Here is a 17,506-nt window from a genome sequence, read left to right as displayed (position 1 = left end):
AAAAGCTATGTCGTAATAAATTTAAAAGTTTCATGTAAGTACAATAGTAATGTATTTGTACTTACAAGTGTTATTACCTATATGACGATTACTATAACAGTCCACTTTAAACGTGCCAAGATAAACCAACAGTCATAAAATCTGTTGTTTTGAATTTTAAGACCACATTCATATACATATATTGTCATGTAAGCTCGTTTGTCTAAATAGAAAAAATTGATTTTGAAAAAGAAAATGATAAATCTTTTATTCAAAAGGAACATACACTACTACATAATAAAACAATTAAGAAAAAGATAGGCAATATAATTTATTTCAATGCTGTTAAAAATCGAGTAAATAGCTTAAATGTTGGAGAAACAATCAAATTGCTTAAAAATCGAAAGTTTAGGAAATGGATTTTTTAAATACCTGTAAACGCAAACATTTTTACAAATATGCTTCACTTTCGATTTGCGGAATTAAGAATGTACATACCTATATAACATATGAATTGGTTGTTACGTTGCAATTATTAGTTCTCTATTTGCAGTGGAGAGCTATAGAAAAAGAAAGGGCGGCTGCCAGATATACTTGAGAACCGTTCTTGCAATAACGCGTATTCCGTAAAGCAAAACTCCGTTCCTCGGAGTAGCTTTAACGGAGTACTCAGTCATTTATAATAAAAAACTATATAATATTTATTTTAAACAATGGCTGTGTCCCAACAGTGGTTTGTGCAGTGGTCGTCGCCACCTATGATGTTTACGGATATTAATAATCGGTTTAATTCAGTGAATGATTGGAGTACGGAACCTCCTCAGTGGTCTTGGAATGTAGGGGTGGAACACAGTGGTTTGAGTGTTAGAAAAAATAGAACTAAGTTCGATGGACCGTTAAATAATTATTATAATGGAATGCAAGGCGTGGATCCAGCTCCTGTAAATGGTGAGGATCTTTAAAGTTATAAATCATTAGTCGCTTTACGTTAACACAAATTCATGGATTTATTTTAACTTATTCTTTATTGAAAGATGACGCCTAAACATTAGCTTTATTAGGTAAAATAATTATAACCGTTTTACCAGAGCTAATATTTAAATTAAAATTTTAAGTTTAATGAGCCTTACATTTAAGAACATAAAAACACATTTTTTAAAACCTTTTTTTATTTTAAGTATATTTTTTTATATTCAAAGCACGTATCGGAATCTATTGCATAAAGTGAAATTAGACCATTAGCTGACTAGATTGGAAATGATGGTGTTAGAAATATTTTTTCCGAATCCGGTGCGATGTTTACGCTGTTTTTGTGATTGATGGAAAGAAGTCACTTAACTTTCTTTGACTTCGTAAGTTCACGGCTTTTAACTTCACAATCAGAACTGCGTTTACGTTAATGATGCCCATGTCTATGGAATTCGTGACTCATTTTTATAACAATTTCGGGAACTAATTTCCAAATTTTGGCTTGGGTAAAGTCTTTTGGATCTATGTCATATGGTTCCCGTCACTAATAAAAAAAAGAATAGTACCACTCCATCTCGTTCCCATGTATGTCGTAAATGGCGACTAAGGGATAGGCTTATAAACTTGACATTCTTCTTTTAGGCGATGGGCTAGTAACCTGTCACTATTTGAATCTCAATAAAATTTAAAAAAAAAAATTCAAAATACTATCATTAAGCCAAACAGCTGAACGTAGTCTATCAGACTTTTCAAGACTGTTGGCTCTGTCTACCCCGTATGGGATATAGACGTGAATATGTATGTTTTGGCTCTCTCTACCTTACAAGGGAAACAGACGTGATTATATATGTATGTAATTTACAAATCAATAATATTTTATCTTCATCTGACGCAATGGGAAAACGCAAAGGTGATTGAGTGACTGATCTATCAACGCACAACTTAATCTATTGGACTAATCGGGTTAAAATTTTGCATGCAGATAATTACTACGAGTATGATGTAGGCATAGGCAAACTATTTCTCCATTTAAAAATTTTGGACGTATAAACTCAGCATGCAGAGGCTTAATTGGAGCGCTGGGTTTTACATATATATAGGTATATAACATCTATACAGATATATCGTCTGTTTGTCAATTTTTCTATTTATCTGTTTTTGTGTTCGCGATGGATAAAAACGGCTGGACCAATTTGAATGCGGTTTTCGCCAGAATATAGTCAGAAAGTAATATATAAAGTGTTTATTTCATTCAAAGCCGCTAAAAAAGTTATGATAATTTTTCAATTATACCCTTTAATACGAAGAAAATATCGATTGATTTAATTTTTTTTTAAATTATAGCCTGCAAAAACATGGCCATAAGTATATTTGATAACACCAATGATGATTTAAAAATATGAATGATTTTGCGCATATTATAGGATATCAAAGCTACAAATTAAGTTGAACCTTTATTAATAGAGTTGAATGTATAAAGTAGGGATCAATTGGTACTGGTACTTGGAATACAACCAAACAACGAATAACGGTCTGAAGTCCTTATGTTATGTACTTATTTAGATGGCTCTGTCTACCTCATAAAGAATAAACATTTGGACCACTTATGTTATGTTATGTATGAAATTATTAAAGTATTTTTTTCGTTTTGTCTCTTTGCTATTGCCTAATTATAAAACGTCGTGAAGGTCTGTATGTCTCTTCATGTAAAAATCTGACTTACCCAATCATGGTGACAGGTGCACCTCTGATGCCTCTTCAATAAGGTGAAGACGCGACGGGGACAAACGCCGGGAGGATGATAATGACTAGGTATATTTACGCACCTACAACTTAAAAATGTCTGTTACGCTTTCACGCCTAAACCACTGAACCGATATAAACCGAATTTGATGAAATTTGGCACAGAGATAGAGTGGAACCTGAGGAAGAATATAGCATATATTTTATTCAGAAAATTAAACCACGCGGACGAAGTCGCGGGCAAAAGCTGCTTTATATTAATTATAGTTTATAAAATGTATATTACTTTATGTATACTTTATATTTTATTGTTATTTTTCGTAAAACGTACAAAACTTATACTCTACTAATATCTATGTATGTGCCACACGTGCTCTTGTGCAATGTGTAAGGCCTAAGTGAAAGTAAAGTCGGTCAAACTTATCGTTTCTTGTACAGCCATTCGATAACAAAATGCATTGACCTCCACAATTTTTTGATCATTTTGGGTCCCTATATACCTATTTAAGACACTTGTTTTGATACCTCCGTCAGTCATATTACAAGAATATTACTTTTCTTCTTTAAAGAAAACCCCTATTATCCCCTTAATATTTAAAATTAACTTAAAGTTTAAATCGTAATTAAGGTAGCAATTTTGGTACCTTTTATGCGATTTTCATGTAACGTTGAGCTAATTAATATCTCCTCTATTACCTTTCCCACTGAAGCGTGATATCCCATGAACTATAATTTGACGAAGTAATTACATAGGTTATGCCTTCATGAATCACAAAAAAGAATAGAAACGTAATCATACTGAAAATATAATCTCCATAACGTCATATTTAAAGGAAAATATGTTTATATATTTTTTTATTTAAATATGTTATCAAAGCAAATAAATTTTGTAATGTTATAGGATATAATTGATCGCAATATAATAACTAGCGTATAGCACACTTGTTAGATGGTTGAAGGAGAAAATAATTGTCATTTCATCAAAGCTAGTACAGCTTTCTTGAGTTATCACTTGAACCTAACACGTACGAGTACACGTTTACATTACCAGTTACAATAGGCTATTTGACTGTAATAAAAATATACATTTATTTTATGTCATCAGTCTTAATTTTCTTTTTGTCGCGATTTAAAGTAACGCGAGATATAAATATTGCATTATTTTAACAAAATCCGTCTCCGAAAATTAGGTTTTTTTATGCAGCTGTCTCGTGACTAAAAACGACCGTGATTGGCTTGTGACGTAGATTACGCATAAACAGACTGTAGATCGTACCGTTCTTTGGTGTTCGCTATTATTTTTCAAGATTTTATAGGTGTTTTATCGCTCAGGGTTGCTCAGATAACATAGGTATTTAATAATGGAAACCAATTTCGAGAAAGCTGACAGTCGAAACCTACCAAAAGTGGACGCAATAATGGTTGGCGTTTTTATTGTTGTATTAGTGCATTGAGGCACTGCACAACATTTATAGGAACTCATTTTAATAATTTTCACACATATGACGTGGCACGAGTTAAATAAAACAAGAGAAAATCAAAACTATTCGAAACACCAACAAGCTCTGTATGATATTTATGCGAAATCTACGTTACTGCATGCCATGGCCGCCATATTGCTAAAAGTCGCGTTTTGGCGGCATATTTAAATACCGTATTGCATTTTCTTTTTAAATTTTTTAATAAAATAGCCAAAATAAAGACAGAAAAGTATTTTTAGGGCTCCTTATAAACAAATAAATACCCTAAGTTTTTAGAACTTTGTCAAATAGCCTATTCATAAGTGATTACACTTAATTTTGATTGTATCATTTGTCACCGGTCAACAATTAAATATTGAATTATGATCATGTTTCTTAACAATAATATACCATTGTTCGTAAATGTAACCAAATTTATATTGACAAATTTAGTTCTTGTTCAAAAGTACAAGTAATGATCGATGCCAGTCTCGTTTTGGATTGGATACAGTGCGTATATTACTTTTATTTTTAACTCACTTTAATAAAGAGAAGGTTCTGAATTCACAGTAATATTATTGTTTATGCCGTCGATTTCTACGATGTTTGTATTTAGTAAGTAAAACGAAGGTATCAAATAATTTACTAACTTCAGCAGTGACATGTTTCGCACGAATTCACAATTATTATGATTAATTTTGTATTTACGATTATTTTGCTACTTATTTAGACTAATGACTACACAATTACTGGTGATTTATCTATGTGTTATATAATTTGATTGATAAGTGAAAGTAATAATTTCTGATATAATTTTCTATTACTTATATGTTCAGATCATTTACGCTAATAATAATATTTTACTACCGGGGTAATAAACATGATATATATATCACTTATTCAATCGATCATAGCGGTTGGTTATTGCTTAAGTACTTATTATTTTACGCGTGAGTTCAGTAAGTTTATAAATTTACAATGTAGACGTAAGATAATACAATTAATCTCTCATTTTAAATCCTACGAAAGTTTATAGATTTCCTAGGAAGTTTTTAAACATGCGGTTTTTGATATTTTCCGGTGACACACATATATATTATATACTTATATATATATATGAATCTCCCTCTTCCGTCGCATTCCCGTCCTGAAGCCTGCAGCTTCAGGACGGGAATGCGACAATAAACCGACTCGGAGGTCGAGAAAATAAAACAAATTTAAATATATATAAACATAATAAAATGCGTTTTTTACTTACCTAATTCATGCTAATATGCTTAATTTATATCTATCTATTTGTATCATTATATTTCATGAGGGAGACAAAGCCGTTAAACATAATACTCAATAGTAACGTTAAGCTGGATTATTGATCGATGTGATTCAAAGAAAAAAAGGGGTATTTTCCTATATATTGACATTTTGTATTTAAATTATATATATTACAGACAGATTTTAATATAATCAATAATATACACATTGTACGAATGATATAAGTTGACCAATACGGCCTAGTGAAAGTGTCGCCGATTAATGGTAATTTTGCGCGTGTAATTTTGTTCTGAGCATTACAATTTTATGATTCGTTTTCATTGGAAATCTATAAATTTATTTCTTAATTTAAATAATCTAATACAGGGTGAATTAGAATTTAGAATACTGTTGAGAGAAACAGTCTTTTAAAGTTTAAAAAAAATAAGTACCTTAACTTATGTAGTTCTTTTTGAAAACAAGACGTAAATTAAAAAGCGCTGTTAACAAATAAATGCTTCTACATACTTACAAACTTAAATACCTATAATCACACCTTTATTCCCTGCAGGGTAGACAGAGCCAACAGTTTTGGAAGACTGAAAGGCCACGTCCAGCTGTATGGTTTACTGATGGAATTGAGTCCTATTCAAAACTGCCGGGAACTACACGGCACGCTTGATTAAATTGCTTCTAATTAGTCAACAATGTTTCATTGCAAAGATTCACAGCCATTGTACCGAAATCTTAATATTGTCATGAGTATTCTAGTTGCGGACTAAGCGTTTTATAGATAATTTATTTATATTATATAATTTTTAGCAAACCGAGTCAGCACCAAAACCGTAATCAGAAAAATAAAGGATTAAATATTAAGTATGACATGTCTCCATTTCATCCTCTTTTCACTTTATCAGGTCTGCCGTGCCTTCGGTTTTAGAACAACATGTAGTTGCATAATATAATGTAGGGCGGTAAACACACCTGTGCGTTTACGTCCCAGATACAAGGTGAAATCTTATAAAATAAATTGAAATCTCTTGTTTTTCAGAGTCGCCTCCAGTAGCCGGGCTCGCGATATTTCTCACCATGATGGGCCTGGCGCGCTCGCAGTCGGTGCCTGCCGACATGGAAACACCTCCGTTCAATACGCTGTACAAGTGGAAACAGATTGGGTTTGAATACTCTACTCAGATGCAACGCAGGAGAGCGATTCTAGAAAGGTAGGTATCACAATACATTAATATTCAAACAAAGAAAAGTTTAGCAAAACAAAAAAGAGTCTCCTTTTGTTAATTTAATTCACTTTTCACTTAAAAACATCAGAACTTTTGGTTATATTATATCTGTACTATTATGTTACGCCTCTAAGTACTTCTATTGAAATATATGTAATGCTAACGTTATCTAACTAGGTACTTTAACTACCAATACAATACAAGAGTAAAGGAGCGACAAAGTAGAGGTAAAAATTTTAATATTTACCTTTTCAGATCATTTATACCAGAAAACAATCTGCCACTAGGACTAGAGGTGTGGGGATCCCGCGTGTTCGTCACCATTCCCCGGTGGAAAAAAGGTGTTCCCGCGACGCTCGCCACCGTATCCCGGTCTGGTGGCGTCACCTCTCCACCTTTGAAACCTTATCCCAACTGGGCTATGAACACCTATCCCAGTAAGTAAAGAACATTTAACCATAATACCTTAATCTTTGTTACACCGGAAAACTCGTCAAGGTGGCTTACTAGGCAGATTAAATTTGAAAGCAGCGACGCAAAAAATAGAACTTAAATCCCAGACTCAAATTTATTTAAATTTCACTTCTTTCAATCAGAGTTTTTCTGCAATAGACTTAAAAAAAAATTAATCTTGGTGATCTGGCGAGCTGTATAATTATTACTTGTGTAGACGTCTACCCAAGTAACAATATAATTCCTTCGCAGGTAGGTAGGTAGTCTTTATGCAATTAATGTTTTTAAATTATCCCAATCTAAACTGTTGTTTACTTCCATGTAGTTATGATATAATCTCTCTGTGCAACAGTGAGTTTACACATGGTATACACTATATTCGATTCACCTTGTATAAAAAAATGCATTGTACAGCGCATACATAAATTAGACGAGTATGAGTAGAATGACTGAATAATAAGAAGTTTGAAAATCACGAAAAACAAATTCCATTTTCTCTGAATGATGTTCTCTATTTTGATTTTAAAGGCTCCGTTAGTAATAGAACTACTTACATGTAACAAATTCCTTTTGATGAATAATGTAGCTACATGAACTGTACCTACAATGATTTAATTTCTCTTTATTAGTTATACAAATTTTGAAGATTGTTTACAAAGTTACTATGAGCGCTATTAAAAACGCAGGCGTAATGTTACAATAACAATCAAAAATTCACAATTCGAAGTTAAAATTTTAATAAAAATATATTTATTGATTTATTAATTATATATTATTTTATTACTTTTTTCAGGAAATGGACCTAATTGCGCAGGATTGATATCAGTGTTCAGAATAAGTGTTGATCCCTGCGGTAAATTATGGGTATTAGATTCGGGCCAAACGGATTCAGTGAAAAATTCTAAGCAAGTATGTCCACCGAGTATCCTGGTCTTCGATCTTGCAACGGATCAGCTTCTCGCTCGTTATGTTATACCCAAGAAATTTGTACTTCAAGATTCATTATACACGAATATAGTAATTGATTCAAGAACTAGTGATTGTTCTGATCTTCATGCATATATGGCAGACACTTGGCGGTTTGGACTTCTAGTATTTAGGCAACACGACGAACATTTTTGGCGGTTTTCGCATCCCTTCTTTTTCCCCGATCCGTTGGCATCAAATTTTACCCTACAAGGACTCAATTTTCAGTGGACAGATGGGATTTTTGGACTGGCTTTATCTCCCATCGATCAGTTCAGTGAAAGAATTTTATTTTTTCATCCCATGTCAAGTCTCAGAGAGTTTTACGTGTCTACATCTGTATTACGTGACCCTTTACGCGTTAGTAATAGTTCTTCGGAATTTTCATTAGCTGGAACGACGAGAGGCCCATCGAGCCAAGCTTCTGCTTCCGCCATTGATAATAGAGGTGTAATGTTTTATGGGCTTGTTCTTCAAGACAGCGTAGGTTGCTGGGACACAAATAAAGCATTTACAAGAGAAAATAATAGAATAGTTGCATTAAATAGCGAAACTTTGGTATTTCCAAATGATGTAAAAATTGATCAAGAACAAAACGTATGGGTTATCTCGAATAGATTACCAATGTTCCAGAATGCTCCCCTTAACCCGGATGACTACAATTATCGCATCATGTATGCGAGTGCAACAGAAGCAGTAAGAGGCACAATTTGTGATACAGATATAAATGACATTATTTAATGATGTTTCTATCATTACCTATTATAAGATAAATATAGCTTCCAAAATTTATTACCAGTAAAAGTAACTGGGAATTTTAATTGCAAATTTTTGCAAATATATTTTGTATAATTTATGTACCTAAGAAAGTCTCTGTATAAAAATTCAAATTTATGTCTATTTGGATATGCGCCTAGTCATTATTATTCTGCTAAAACACTAACGTGCAAGATAGTTAACAAAGTAAGTTTAACTTTATACTTACTTATGTTCATTAAATTAACTTTTCTAAGCATGTTTCGTATTCTTTGCTGATCCCTTTCCCATATCTAAGTAATTAAAACTGGATAATTCAGTACTTAACGGAAATTAAAAAATATAAATATATTATAAATTTTCTTATTTTCGACATTATTTCGGTCGCATTCATTTCCAATTAAACTTTGATTTTACTTAACTTAATAATTACACAAACACGGATTTGCTAGCCAACAATGTATAGGCACATAACACTTTTTATCGTAATCAAAGAAATCTGACCCGTTATAGGTACCTATAAAGAGCACAGGTGAGAGCGAGTAAAATATGTCGTAAGTATTTTAAAGCGTTTTGTGATTATAGAATCATAAAATGCTTTAAAATAATTAGATATAGATCTAATCAGGTTTATTATGAAAAAAGTATACCAGAACAGGGCCTAAATTTTTTTTATCGTACCACTTTATAATAAAGTGTCATACAAATATATGATAAATCACTATTATTCATATATTCATAGGACTGCTAAACTTTTGTGCTTCACGACCTGAGATTGAGACACACCATCTCAAGCACAAAAGCAACGTTTGAATTATGCGGACTTTTAAGATATTGCTAACCTGCTCAATATTAGGCGCCTAACGGCGGTCCCACTCGTGTCACGTTAGTTTTTCGTTTTGAACTATCCAAGTACGAAATGTATCATTGAATAACTGACTAGTTTAGAGTTATTTATTTATGTAATACCAGAACAGCGGGCTTTCAAGAACAACTGCATAAATGTGGTGGCCGACAGCAGAGGCAAACGTGGGCCAGAGCTCTCTTACGTGATTAAGTGTTACTTCTGTGAGGTTCGTAATATTGTTGATACATAATCTATAGAGGTAAGTATAATCTATGGTTAGTTTTAGTTGATTATTACAATAACTAGTTTTTTTACGATTAAAAAGTGTAAAAACTTGTGTAAACAATCTTCATTTAAAACCTTTCCCGACTGCCTTGAGGATTAGGTATATACTTACAGGTAAGTAGGTACTTAATTATGTAATTAGTCGTTTATATCACCCTTAAATATATCTGGGTAAAAATCAAAGAGAAAGTTATACTGTAGATGCTTCGTTTTTTGGAAAATCAAATACTTAAGTCTTTTCTCTTGTTAGCTACTATTGTATTGAAAATTTGTAACTCCCGTATCCTCCACGACTGGTAGAAATTGCTCAATGGCATTTCTCCTCTTCTATATTCTGTTAAGTGCAATCAACTATAAAATAAAGTAGTTTTTTAATTTAATAGTTTCATTTTCTAAGGTACCAATGTACGAACTACACAAAAAAGGCAAGACCTTTAAGAGATAACTCGAGTCAATATTTTCATTTAAGTACAAACTATTGCTTTCCGAACCTACCAATAGTAATTCAAAAAGTATACTTGTCACCTCATTAGGATTCAGAATAAATCTAGATTTGTTGTGTAACCTAATTTTCCGTTACCGTTTGCATAATAATCGATTGGTGTTATGTTGGTGAGCTCGTCTACTTTGGCGTGACTCTGTGGGTTTAAGACATTCACCAACTGGTTAGTAGGCGACCTCTAAGATCACCGAACTTCATTAATTAGCTCAATGACTGGTCGTGTTTGTGTTTCAAAAATTAATCTACATGTCTTAAGTAATCTCCTTTCGAGTAACATATCGAATTTTATTTCTTGTTTACTTTTGTACCTTTTTTGTCGCAAAGATCTGTTGAGGAAAGAATTGGCAAGATTTTATGATATCCTTAACTTATACTTCACTATACTTGTGTACTAATGATTTACGATTATATTCATGTAATAAAGCAGGTAAACAATTTATACCAAAGCATTCGATATGACAACAAAATGCATGTTTCCTAAATATTTTACTATTTGATAGTTTTCTATATTGCAAAAAATTAACGAGTAAAATAAAGGTATGTAACGTGCACGTTTAGTACCTACCTGTAGTATTTAAAAATAGTATTTAAAATCAGTTATTGTTAACGAGTATGATGTTAGATGAAGTAAATCTAAATAAAACATTTCAGGTAAAGATGTTGAAGTGCCTGTTTGTGGTTGTGATAGCAGCAACGATAAATCAACTAGAAGTATTTGCCAAGAATAAAGCTTTAGGCACTCTGTATCGGTGGAAACAAATCGACTTCGCGTACCCCAGCGAAGACGAACGCCAGGATGCTATTAATTTCGAGTAATTATACGATATTTATATTAACAACACGAATCCATTTAATTGCTCTCTTTTCAGCCTTATATCAAAACCAGCACGAGCAATAAAATTATATCAAATATTCGGATTAGTACCTACATACTACTACCACTCAATAATGAGCATGATATTTTACTGAACGGTTTCTTATTAGGTATATGGAATCCATACAAAAATATTTGAACTCTTGAGCTTAATTTTACTTCGCTTAAGATACAAATTTTGCTGTTTGATTACACTGTTTTAATAAAATTTTAGGGAATTCATTCAGCTCAATGTTATTACATTGGGCGTAGAGAGGTGGAAAGACAGAATATTCATAAGCACCCCACGGTGGAAGAAAGGTGTGCCAGCTACTCTATCAGCGCTGCCCATACATGGCGAGGAGGAGTCTCCGCTGCTGGAGCCCTATCCTTCGTGGGACTGGCATAATGCTGGTAAGTTAATCCAAGAGTATTAAGAACAATTTCATTTTCAAATATTTCATTTTCCAATAATAACAGAGGACAATCGTGCCATGATAATTATACCCTGTCCATCCGTTTATTTTGTTTTTGACGTTGTCCTTTGTCAATTTTTGAATAGATTTTAATAGCTAAACTAAATGTTAAATGTAAAGTTTACTAAATCATTATTATTATTGTATGTCTTCGGAATTATGAATTACATGTCGTGTAGTTCCCGGCACCAATAGAAACAAGAATAGGACCACTTCATCTCTTTCCCATGAATATCGTAAAAGGCGACTAAAGGATGGTTATAAACTTGGGATTCTTCACTTAAGCGACAGGCTAGCAACCTGTCACTTTATATGAATCTCAATTCTATCAGTAGGTATGCCAAACAGCTGAATGTGGCCTATCAGTATTTTCAAGACTGTTGGCTCTGTCTACCCCGCAAGGGATATAGACGTGATTATATGTATGTATCTATACTTACATATATATGTAATTTAAATTAAAAAAATTATACATCTTGAAAATGAGCTACAAAATGTTCAAATTATAGTAAATGGTTGGGCAAGGTTTATGAATTATTAAAAAAATCTATTTCTTTTTAGGTACTAACGATAGGTAGAGCAAGTTCTTCAATAAATTAGATAGTTATTATTTATGCGTTTCTTTTCATCAACAGAAAACTGTACGGGATTTACATCCGTGTTCCGAATGGCTGTAGATCACTGTGGTATTATGTGGGTGCTTGATTCTGGACAGGTGGAAGCTTTCGAAACTCCGCGACGACTTTGTCCGCCAACTTTGTTCGCCATCGACTTAGAAACAGATAATGTCATTGGAAAATATCCTATACCAGATGAATATGTACTGCAGAACTCTTTGATTACAAATATCATTGTTGATTCACGAGATGCACGTTGCAGAGATCTTCATGTCTACATAGCTGATGCCTGGCGTTTTGGACTTATTGTATTCAGAGAAGAAGATGAATCTTTCTGGAGATTCAGCCATTATAGTTTCTATCCGGAACCGTTGTTATCAAATTATACACTTCATGGCCTGAACTATCAATGGTCGGATGGTCTATTTGGAATGTCATTGGGAAAATTTCAATCTGGTGACAGACCTTTATATTACCACTCAATGTCTAGTTCCCTCGAGTTTGTAGTGAGCACATCTGTGATACGAGACCCGTCACGAGTCAGCGACGCGGTGGGGGAGTTCAAACTGCTCGGCGAGAGCCGCGGCGCCGACGGCCAAGTCTCGGCCGCAGTCGTAGACCGCAACGGTGTTATGTTCTTTAACCTCATTTCACAGGACAGTATCGGATGTTGGGACACTCGTAAACCTTATCAAAATGACAACTTGGGTGTTGTAGCGAGAAATAATAAAACACTTATATTCCCTAACGACCTTCGAGCAGACCATGAAGTTCCTCAAAGGCTTTGGATCATAACTAATCGTTTGCCAATGTATCAATTTAATTTAATTAACCCTGAGGAATATAATTATAGAGTAATATATTTAGATCCTACATCATCAGTACAAGACACGATTTGCCAACCTACAATCCCTGTATAATAAATGTAATTTAAGTATGTATGTAATGAAAAAATGTTTTTTTTTGTATCAAAATGAGCCTGATTAAATTTTATAAATGCTGTCTTGTATATTCATTTTACTTGACGTGGCTTTTCTTGTGGAATCTACTGATGTCTGAGATGAATGGTCTGCTTTCGAATCGTTTTTATCTTCCTCTGAAGATCGAGTATTTGAAAGCAGCTGGTTATTACTTAAGGTAGATTGTAAGCCATCATGGACTATTTTCTTATCGTGGCTTATCGACATTTCCGAATTTTCAATTATAGGCTCACTTTTGACATTTTCTTGTATTTTTTTAAACTTATCTTGTTTTGCTTTCTTTTGTGAAATAATGGATCCTTTGCTATTAGATCTCAATTTTTCAGATGTACTCGCGATATTTTTACTTTGTACTGATATATTATCATCAGCTGAAAAATTACATTTAAGAGTCTTGTCGTCTTTATCATCTTGATAGGACCTTTGGACTGTATTAATTTTATCGTCAGATCGAAGACGAAGACGTACTTCTGAATGTCTTTTGTTGAAAATTTGAGGATATTCATGAATGTATGAAGAAGTATTAACTTTACTGTTTCCAACTGAGATCGGAGTTTCTTCTTCAGGGGGTAACGTTGTACAGTCAATGTCGTCTCGTTTAGATGATATAAGAAAAGATTGCGAATCTGGGAATATCGGTACGTTATCCGTTGAGCATTTGTTTAAGTAGGCGCCTATTCTTAGCATCATTACCCCAAACTGTTCTAAGATTCGATCGGTATCTCGAGGAATTCTCACCTCGCTTCCAAACCAGTCTTCATAACAGCCTATATCTGATATATTACGGTGAGAAATTGTGGATAAATGCATTGTGTTGTCATAATCACCTTTTACATTTTCTATGCCTGATACGGATGGATCTCCAGAACTGTCATGTATCTGGAAATTTATCTTAGGGCGATGTGTTTCTTTGTCTAGAGATTCATTGTTACTGAAATGTAATAAAAAAACATTCAAATTTTATAACACACCAACCAACGCATATATGTAAAATTTAATACCCGTATTTTTTATTTAATACCATATTTTCTACAGATATAAAGTCAGAAGTCATAAACCAAAGTTTTTATATAAATCTTGAATTACGAGTATCTACGTCGATTAATAAACAACCAAGAAATCGGTAGATATCACAAGCTACAAAGCTTAATTTTATTGAAATTTCATAACAGAATTCAACTCATATGAGCGGGCACAAATGACTAATTAATAAATACAATGGACAAAGAGAATGCAGCTGAAATTATATTAATACTAACAACGGAATAACTAGCTTCCGTAGTTGATCTTCTCCAAGCAAAGACTTAGTTCGTCGCCTGCGAATTGCAAGTTCAAGTCCGTAATCATTGTCATCTGTATGTGATATTGAAAAATTTTTGAATACAGAAGATACTTTCAGGGAATCGTAGTAGCTGTCGAAAATAGACCCAATTAAGTTTTTATTGTAAATTTTATTTTATAGAGAATTAAATGAAATAGTTTTACCTGTAGATAAGCATCCACATATAAAAAGCCGGCATAATCGATATAGCCTTAAGAATGACGAATTTTATGCAAGGAGGCCTGGCGGCTCCTAGAACTACACATGTTCCAAGACCAAGTGCCAGGCTTGTCAGTTCGCATAAAAGTTTTCTTATGGCAGCTAATAGCAGCCAAGGTAACACCAACGTTGGTCGTTCTTCCTATGAGTAAGATAGAGACTAGAAATCATTCAAAAGTACAATAACCTATGTAGTGAAAATTTTAATAAACATAATTCAATGCAGATTGAAACTAAATCTAAGTCGTGTATGACCGATGCCGTTAAGATTTTTCAATGACCCAGTGCTGCCCTCATTTGAAATAAATAATTTTATTTAGAACAAAGACGAAAATTATAAATGCTCTACATTCAATTACGAGATAATATTACAAGCAATATATTTGGCTAGTATAATTAAATTACATGTTTTGTTTTTATGTTAATAAGCAATTATTGTTAAAAGTGGCCACTTATAGCAATGATCGCTTAGTAATTTGAAAATTACATAATCAACCCAATTTAATAGCTCAATAAATTCCTTGTAATATTATCTAGTAGTTTAATATTTCAAAGATGGCGGCACTGTAGAAATGTGAAATGGCTCTTAAAAGTAGACCTATCCCGTAAGATTATTAACCCACCGAAGCCCACTCATGCATAAAAGAGTCAATATCAATTGAACAAGCAAATATTAGACAAACTGGATATACCGGAAAACAGGTTCGTGTTTGTTGCGTACACATGGTCTAGGCTTAAATTTCTAGCAAGAAGAACAAGATACGTGTATGTCTTGAATTTTATCAAAATTTAAAATCTGTCGTCGAAGCTTCACTTCTCAAATAAATATATAACGTATACGGTATAAAATATACGGGACAAATCATACAGACTGAGCTAGCCCCCAATGAATAAATTAATGGAAGCATTGCTTATTTTGATTAACAGTTTTAATTTTTTCGTTAGGTACTCTAAAGAAATTGCAATAGATCAACATACCAAGAATACAGGATAAAGCAAGACTATGTATGAAGCCAGATAGACATAGACTGTGAAGCACTGGACGAGCATGACGCCGGATATGACGGTGCGGAGCACGCGCTGCAGCGGCAGCGACAGCTCTGGCGGCATCGTCATCTGCCATACCTGCTCACACACAAACATTTTATTTATATTCAAAGGATGACGCCATTGAAGAAGCGGCTTAATCCTTACTTCTCTGAAGGGATTCGCCTGTTATCATCCTGGAATAGGCGTCAGATTTTTACACGAAGTGACTCCGGGACCACGTTACCATGCATCTCCGTAACATTTACAGGGAATAATATGGTTCCATATCTAGTTGAATGTATACTTAGATTAATGTTTACGCCTTACCGTAAAAGCATCGGTTAGCAATCAATTTGATGTTAATACGTTACTTATAAAAGAGTCATTGATATATTGCCGGGCTAGGATTTGAATCTTATGTTTTACATTTTTAAGTAGGATTTACCACTTCACCAAATCGACGCCATATATCTGGTAATTTTTTTTTACCTAGAAACATAGATCATGCTCATTTAAACAATATACCTCTAAAGCCTTTCCTGAGGTATGGAACAAGTTTAATTAAGTGCGAAGTGGTACGAAACTTCCGGTAATAGAGTATATAAGAAAAATCACTTTGGGTTGTAAATGGGTTGTAGAAACAATTATCTAAGTTACAAATGTATCGAAGAGTTTCACCCAGACGCAGTTATTTTTCAAAATGAATCTACATTTTCATTTACATAGATATCAACGTTTCAACATACTTTTCAAGACTGTTGGCTCTGTCTACCCCGCAAGGGATATAGACGTGATTATATGTATGTATGAACCTACATTCCCTCACGTTTTGTTTACAACCTCTGAGGTATAATGTTTAAATGCACATAAAGAATATTACGACTGTTTCATCACTAAGATGGGCACCTGTTTTAGATTGGCGTTCACTTTGAAGAGTGTAGCGTCGAAGATCGTCCGCACAAGGCCCAGCAGAGTCCACAGGCACACTTCAGACTGCAAGCTCATACCAAAGTAGGATAATATGTTCACAAACATTTTGCACTAAATTATTAATGTGACTGATTTTGTCATTGTTTTTATTACAGCTAAATTTTAAGAAGTTATTTTTATATCAAATTTTCTAGGATTGGTAGTTTTAGTTACTATGCCATTTTGAAATATTGCATTAATGACAAATAGAATATGACATTTTACTTTTTTGGTTTGTATTTTACTCTAAAAAGAATTACCTACCTACATTCCTAAATTCAATAAATTGTTGCACATTTTCAAGAACCAACACTAGATATGTAACTTAAATCTTTGTTTTTACTCTACAACCAGGTAGTAGGTATGTTTAATATAATTATATGAATGTAAAATTAGTTTAAGTTATTTACTTAATCTAGCTTTCCACAGCCACGTCTGAGTCAACACAGCTTTGAAGATTTTCTCGTATTGAGATGATTTTCACAAGAGTTAAATAAGTATAGATCTACCAGTTACAAAATAACTATTATTAATGCACATCTATTGAGTTCAATCTGATCTAACTAGAATTTGTAATTAATATCACCATCGTT

At 33.3% G+C, this 17,506-nt stretch overlaps 3 protein-coding genes across 3 annotated transcripts; 2 read left to right on the top strand and 1 right to left on the bottom strand.

The window, feature by feature from the left end:
• Window positions 1–686: 686 nt before the first annotated feature.
• LOC132902335 (L-dopachrome tautomerase yellow-f-like) lies at window positions 687–9,351 on the top strand. The gene is made up of 5 exons (XM_060946943.1): window positions 687–927; window positions 6,454–6,625; window positions 6,896–7,077; window positions 7,887–8,775; window positions 9,318–9,351. Exons 1-5 carry the CDS (start codon window positions 693–695, stop codon window positions 9,349–9,351), a joined length of 1,512 nt encoding a protein of 503 aa, XP_060802926.1. The 5' UTR covers window positions 687–692.
• A 444-nt stretch (window positions 9,352–9,795) lies between these two features.
• On the top strand, window positions 9,796–13,315 carry LOC106141348 (protein yellow-like). The gene is made up of 4 exons (XM_060946900.1): window positions 9,796–9,888; window positions 11,101–11,261; window positions 11,538–11,716; window positions 12,414–13,315. The coding sequence occupies exons 2-4, from the start codon at window positions 11,107–11,109 to the stop codon at window positions 13,313–13,315; spliced, it is 1,236 nt and encodes a 411-aa protein (XP_060802883.1). The 5' UTR covers window positions 9,796–9,888; window positions 11,101–11,106.
• A 63-nt stretch (window positions 13,316–13,378) lies between these two features.
• On the bottom strand, window positions 13,379–17,027 carry LOC132902321 (uncharacterized). The gene is made up of 5 exons (XM_060946899.1): window positions 16,851–17,027; window positions 15,894–16,040; window positions 14,861–15,057; window positions 14,635–14,787; window positions 13,379–14,306 (listed from the first exon to the last, which is right to left on the bottom strand). The coding sequence occupies exons 1-5, from the start codon at window positions 16,977–16,979 to the stop codon at window positions 13,379–13,381; spliced, it is 1,554 nt and encodes a 517-aa protein (XP_060802882.1). The 5' UTR covers window positions 16,980–17,027.
• Window positions 17,028–17,506: the final 479 nt, after the last annotated feature.

Source organism: Amyelois transitella, chromosome 12, assembly GCF_032362555.1.
Source record: "Amyelois transitella isolate CPQ chromosome 12, ilAmyTran1.1, whole genome shotgun sequence".
Classification (NCBI taxonomy): domain Eukaryota; kingdom Metazoa; phylum Arthropoda; class Insecta; order Lepidoptera; family Pyralidae; genus Amyelois; species Amyelois transitella.
Note: the sequence above shows the minus strand (reverse complement) of the source record. Positions and strands in the feature narration are given on the sequence as shown.

What these genes read in the sequence shown, in the direction of transcription:
- LOC132902321 (XM_060946899.1), bottom strand. Translation starts at nt 16,979, where the DNA reads ATGTTTGTGAACATATTATCCTACTTTGGTATGAGCTTGCAGTCTGAA. An exon ending in TGAACGCCAATCTAAAACAG is followed by an intron (nt 16,041 to 16,850) that starts GTGCCCATCTTA and finishes GTGTGTGAGCAG; the next exon opens with GTATGGCAGATGACGATGCC. An exon ending in ATGTGGATGCTTATCTACAG is followed by an intron (nt 14,788 to 14,860) that starts GTAAAACTATTT and finishes TATTTTCGACAG; the next exon opens with CTACTACGATTCCCTGAAAG.
- LOC132902335 (XM_060946943.1), top strand. Translation starts at nt 693, where the DNA reads ATGGCTGTGTCCCAACAGTGGTTTGTGCAGTGGTCGTCGCCACCTATG. An exon ending in AGGAGAGCGATTCTAGAAAG is followed by an intron (nt 6,626 to 6,895) that starts GTAGGTATCACA and finishes TTACCTTTTCAG; the next exon opens with ATCATTTATACCAGAAAACA. An exon ending in GTAAGAGGCACAATTTGTGA is followed by an intron (nt 8,776 to 9,317) that starts TACAGATATAAA and finishes CAAAGAAATCTG; the next exon opens with ACCCGTTATAGGTACCTATA.
- LOC106141348 (XM_060946900.1), top strand. Translation starts at nt 11,107, where the DNA reads ATGTTGAAGTGCCTGTTTGTGGTTGTGATAGCAGCAACGATAAATCAA. An exon ending in CAGGATGCTATTAATTTCGA is followed by an intron (nt 11,262 to 11,537) that starts GTAATTATACGA and finishes ATAAAATTTTAG; the next exon opens with GGAATTCATTCAGCTCAATG. An exon ending in GTGGGACTGGCATAATGCTG is followed by an intron (nt 11,717 to 12,413) that starts GTAAGTTAATCC and finishes TTTCATCAACAG; the next exon opens with AAAACTGTACGGGATTTACA.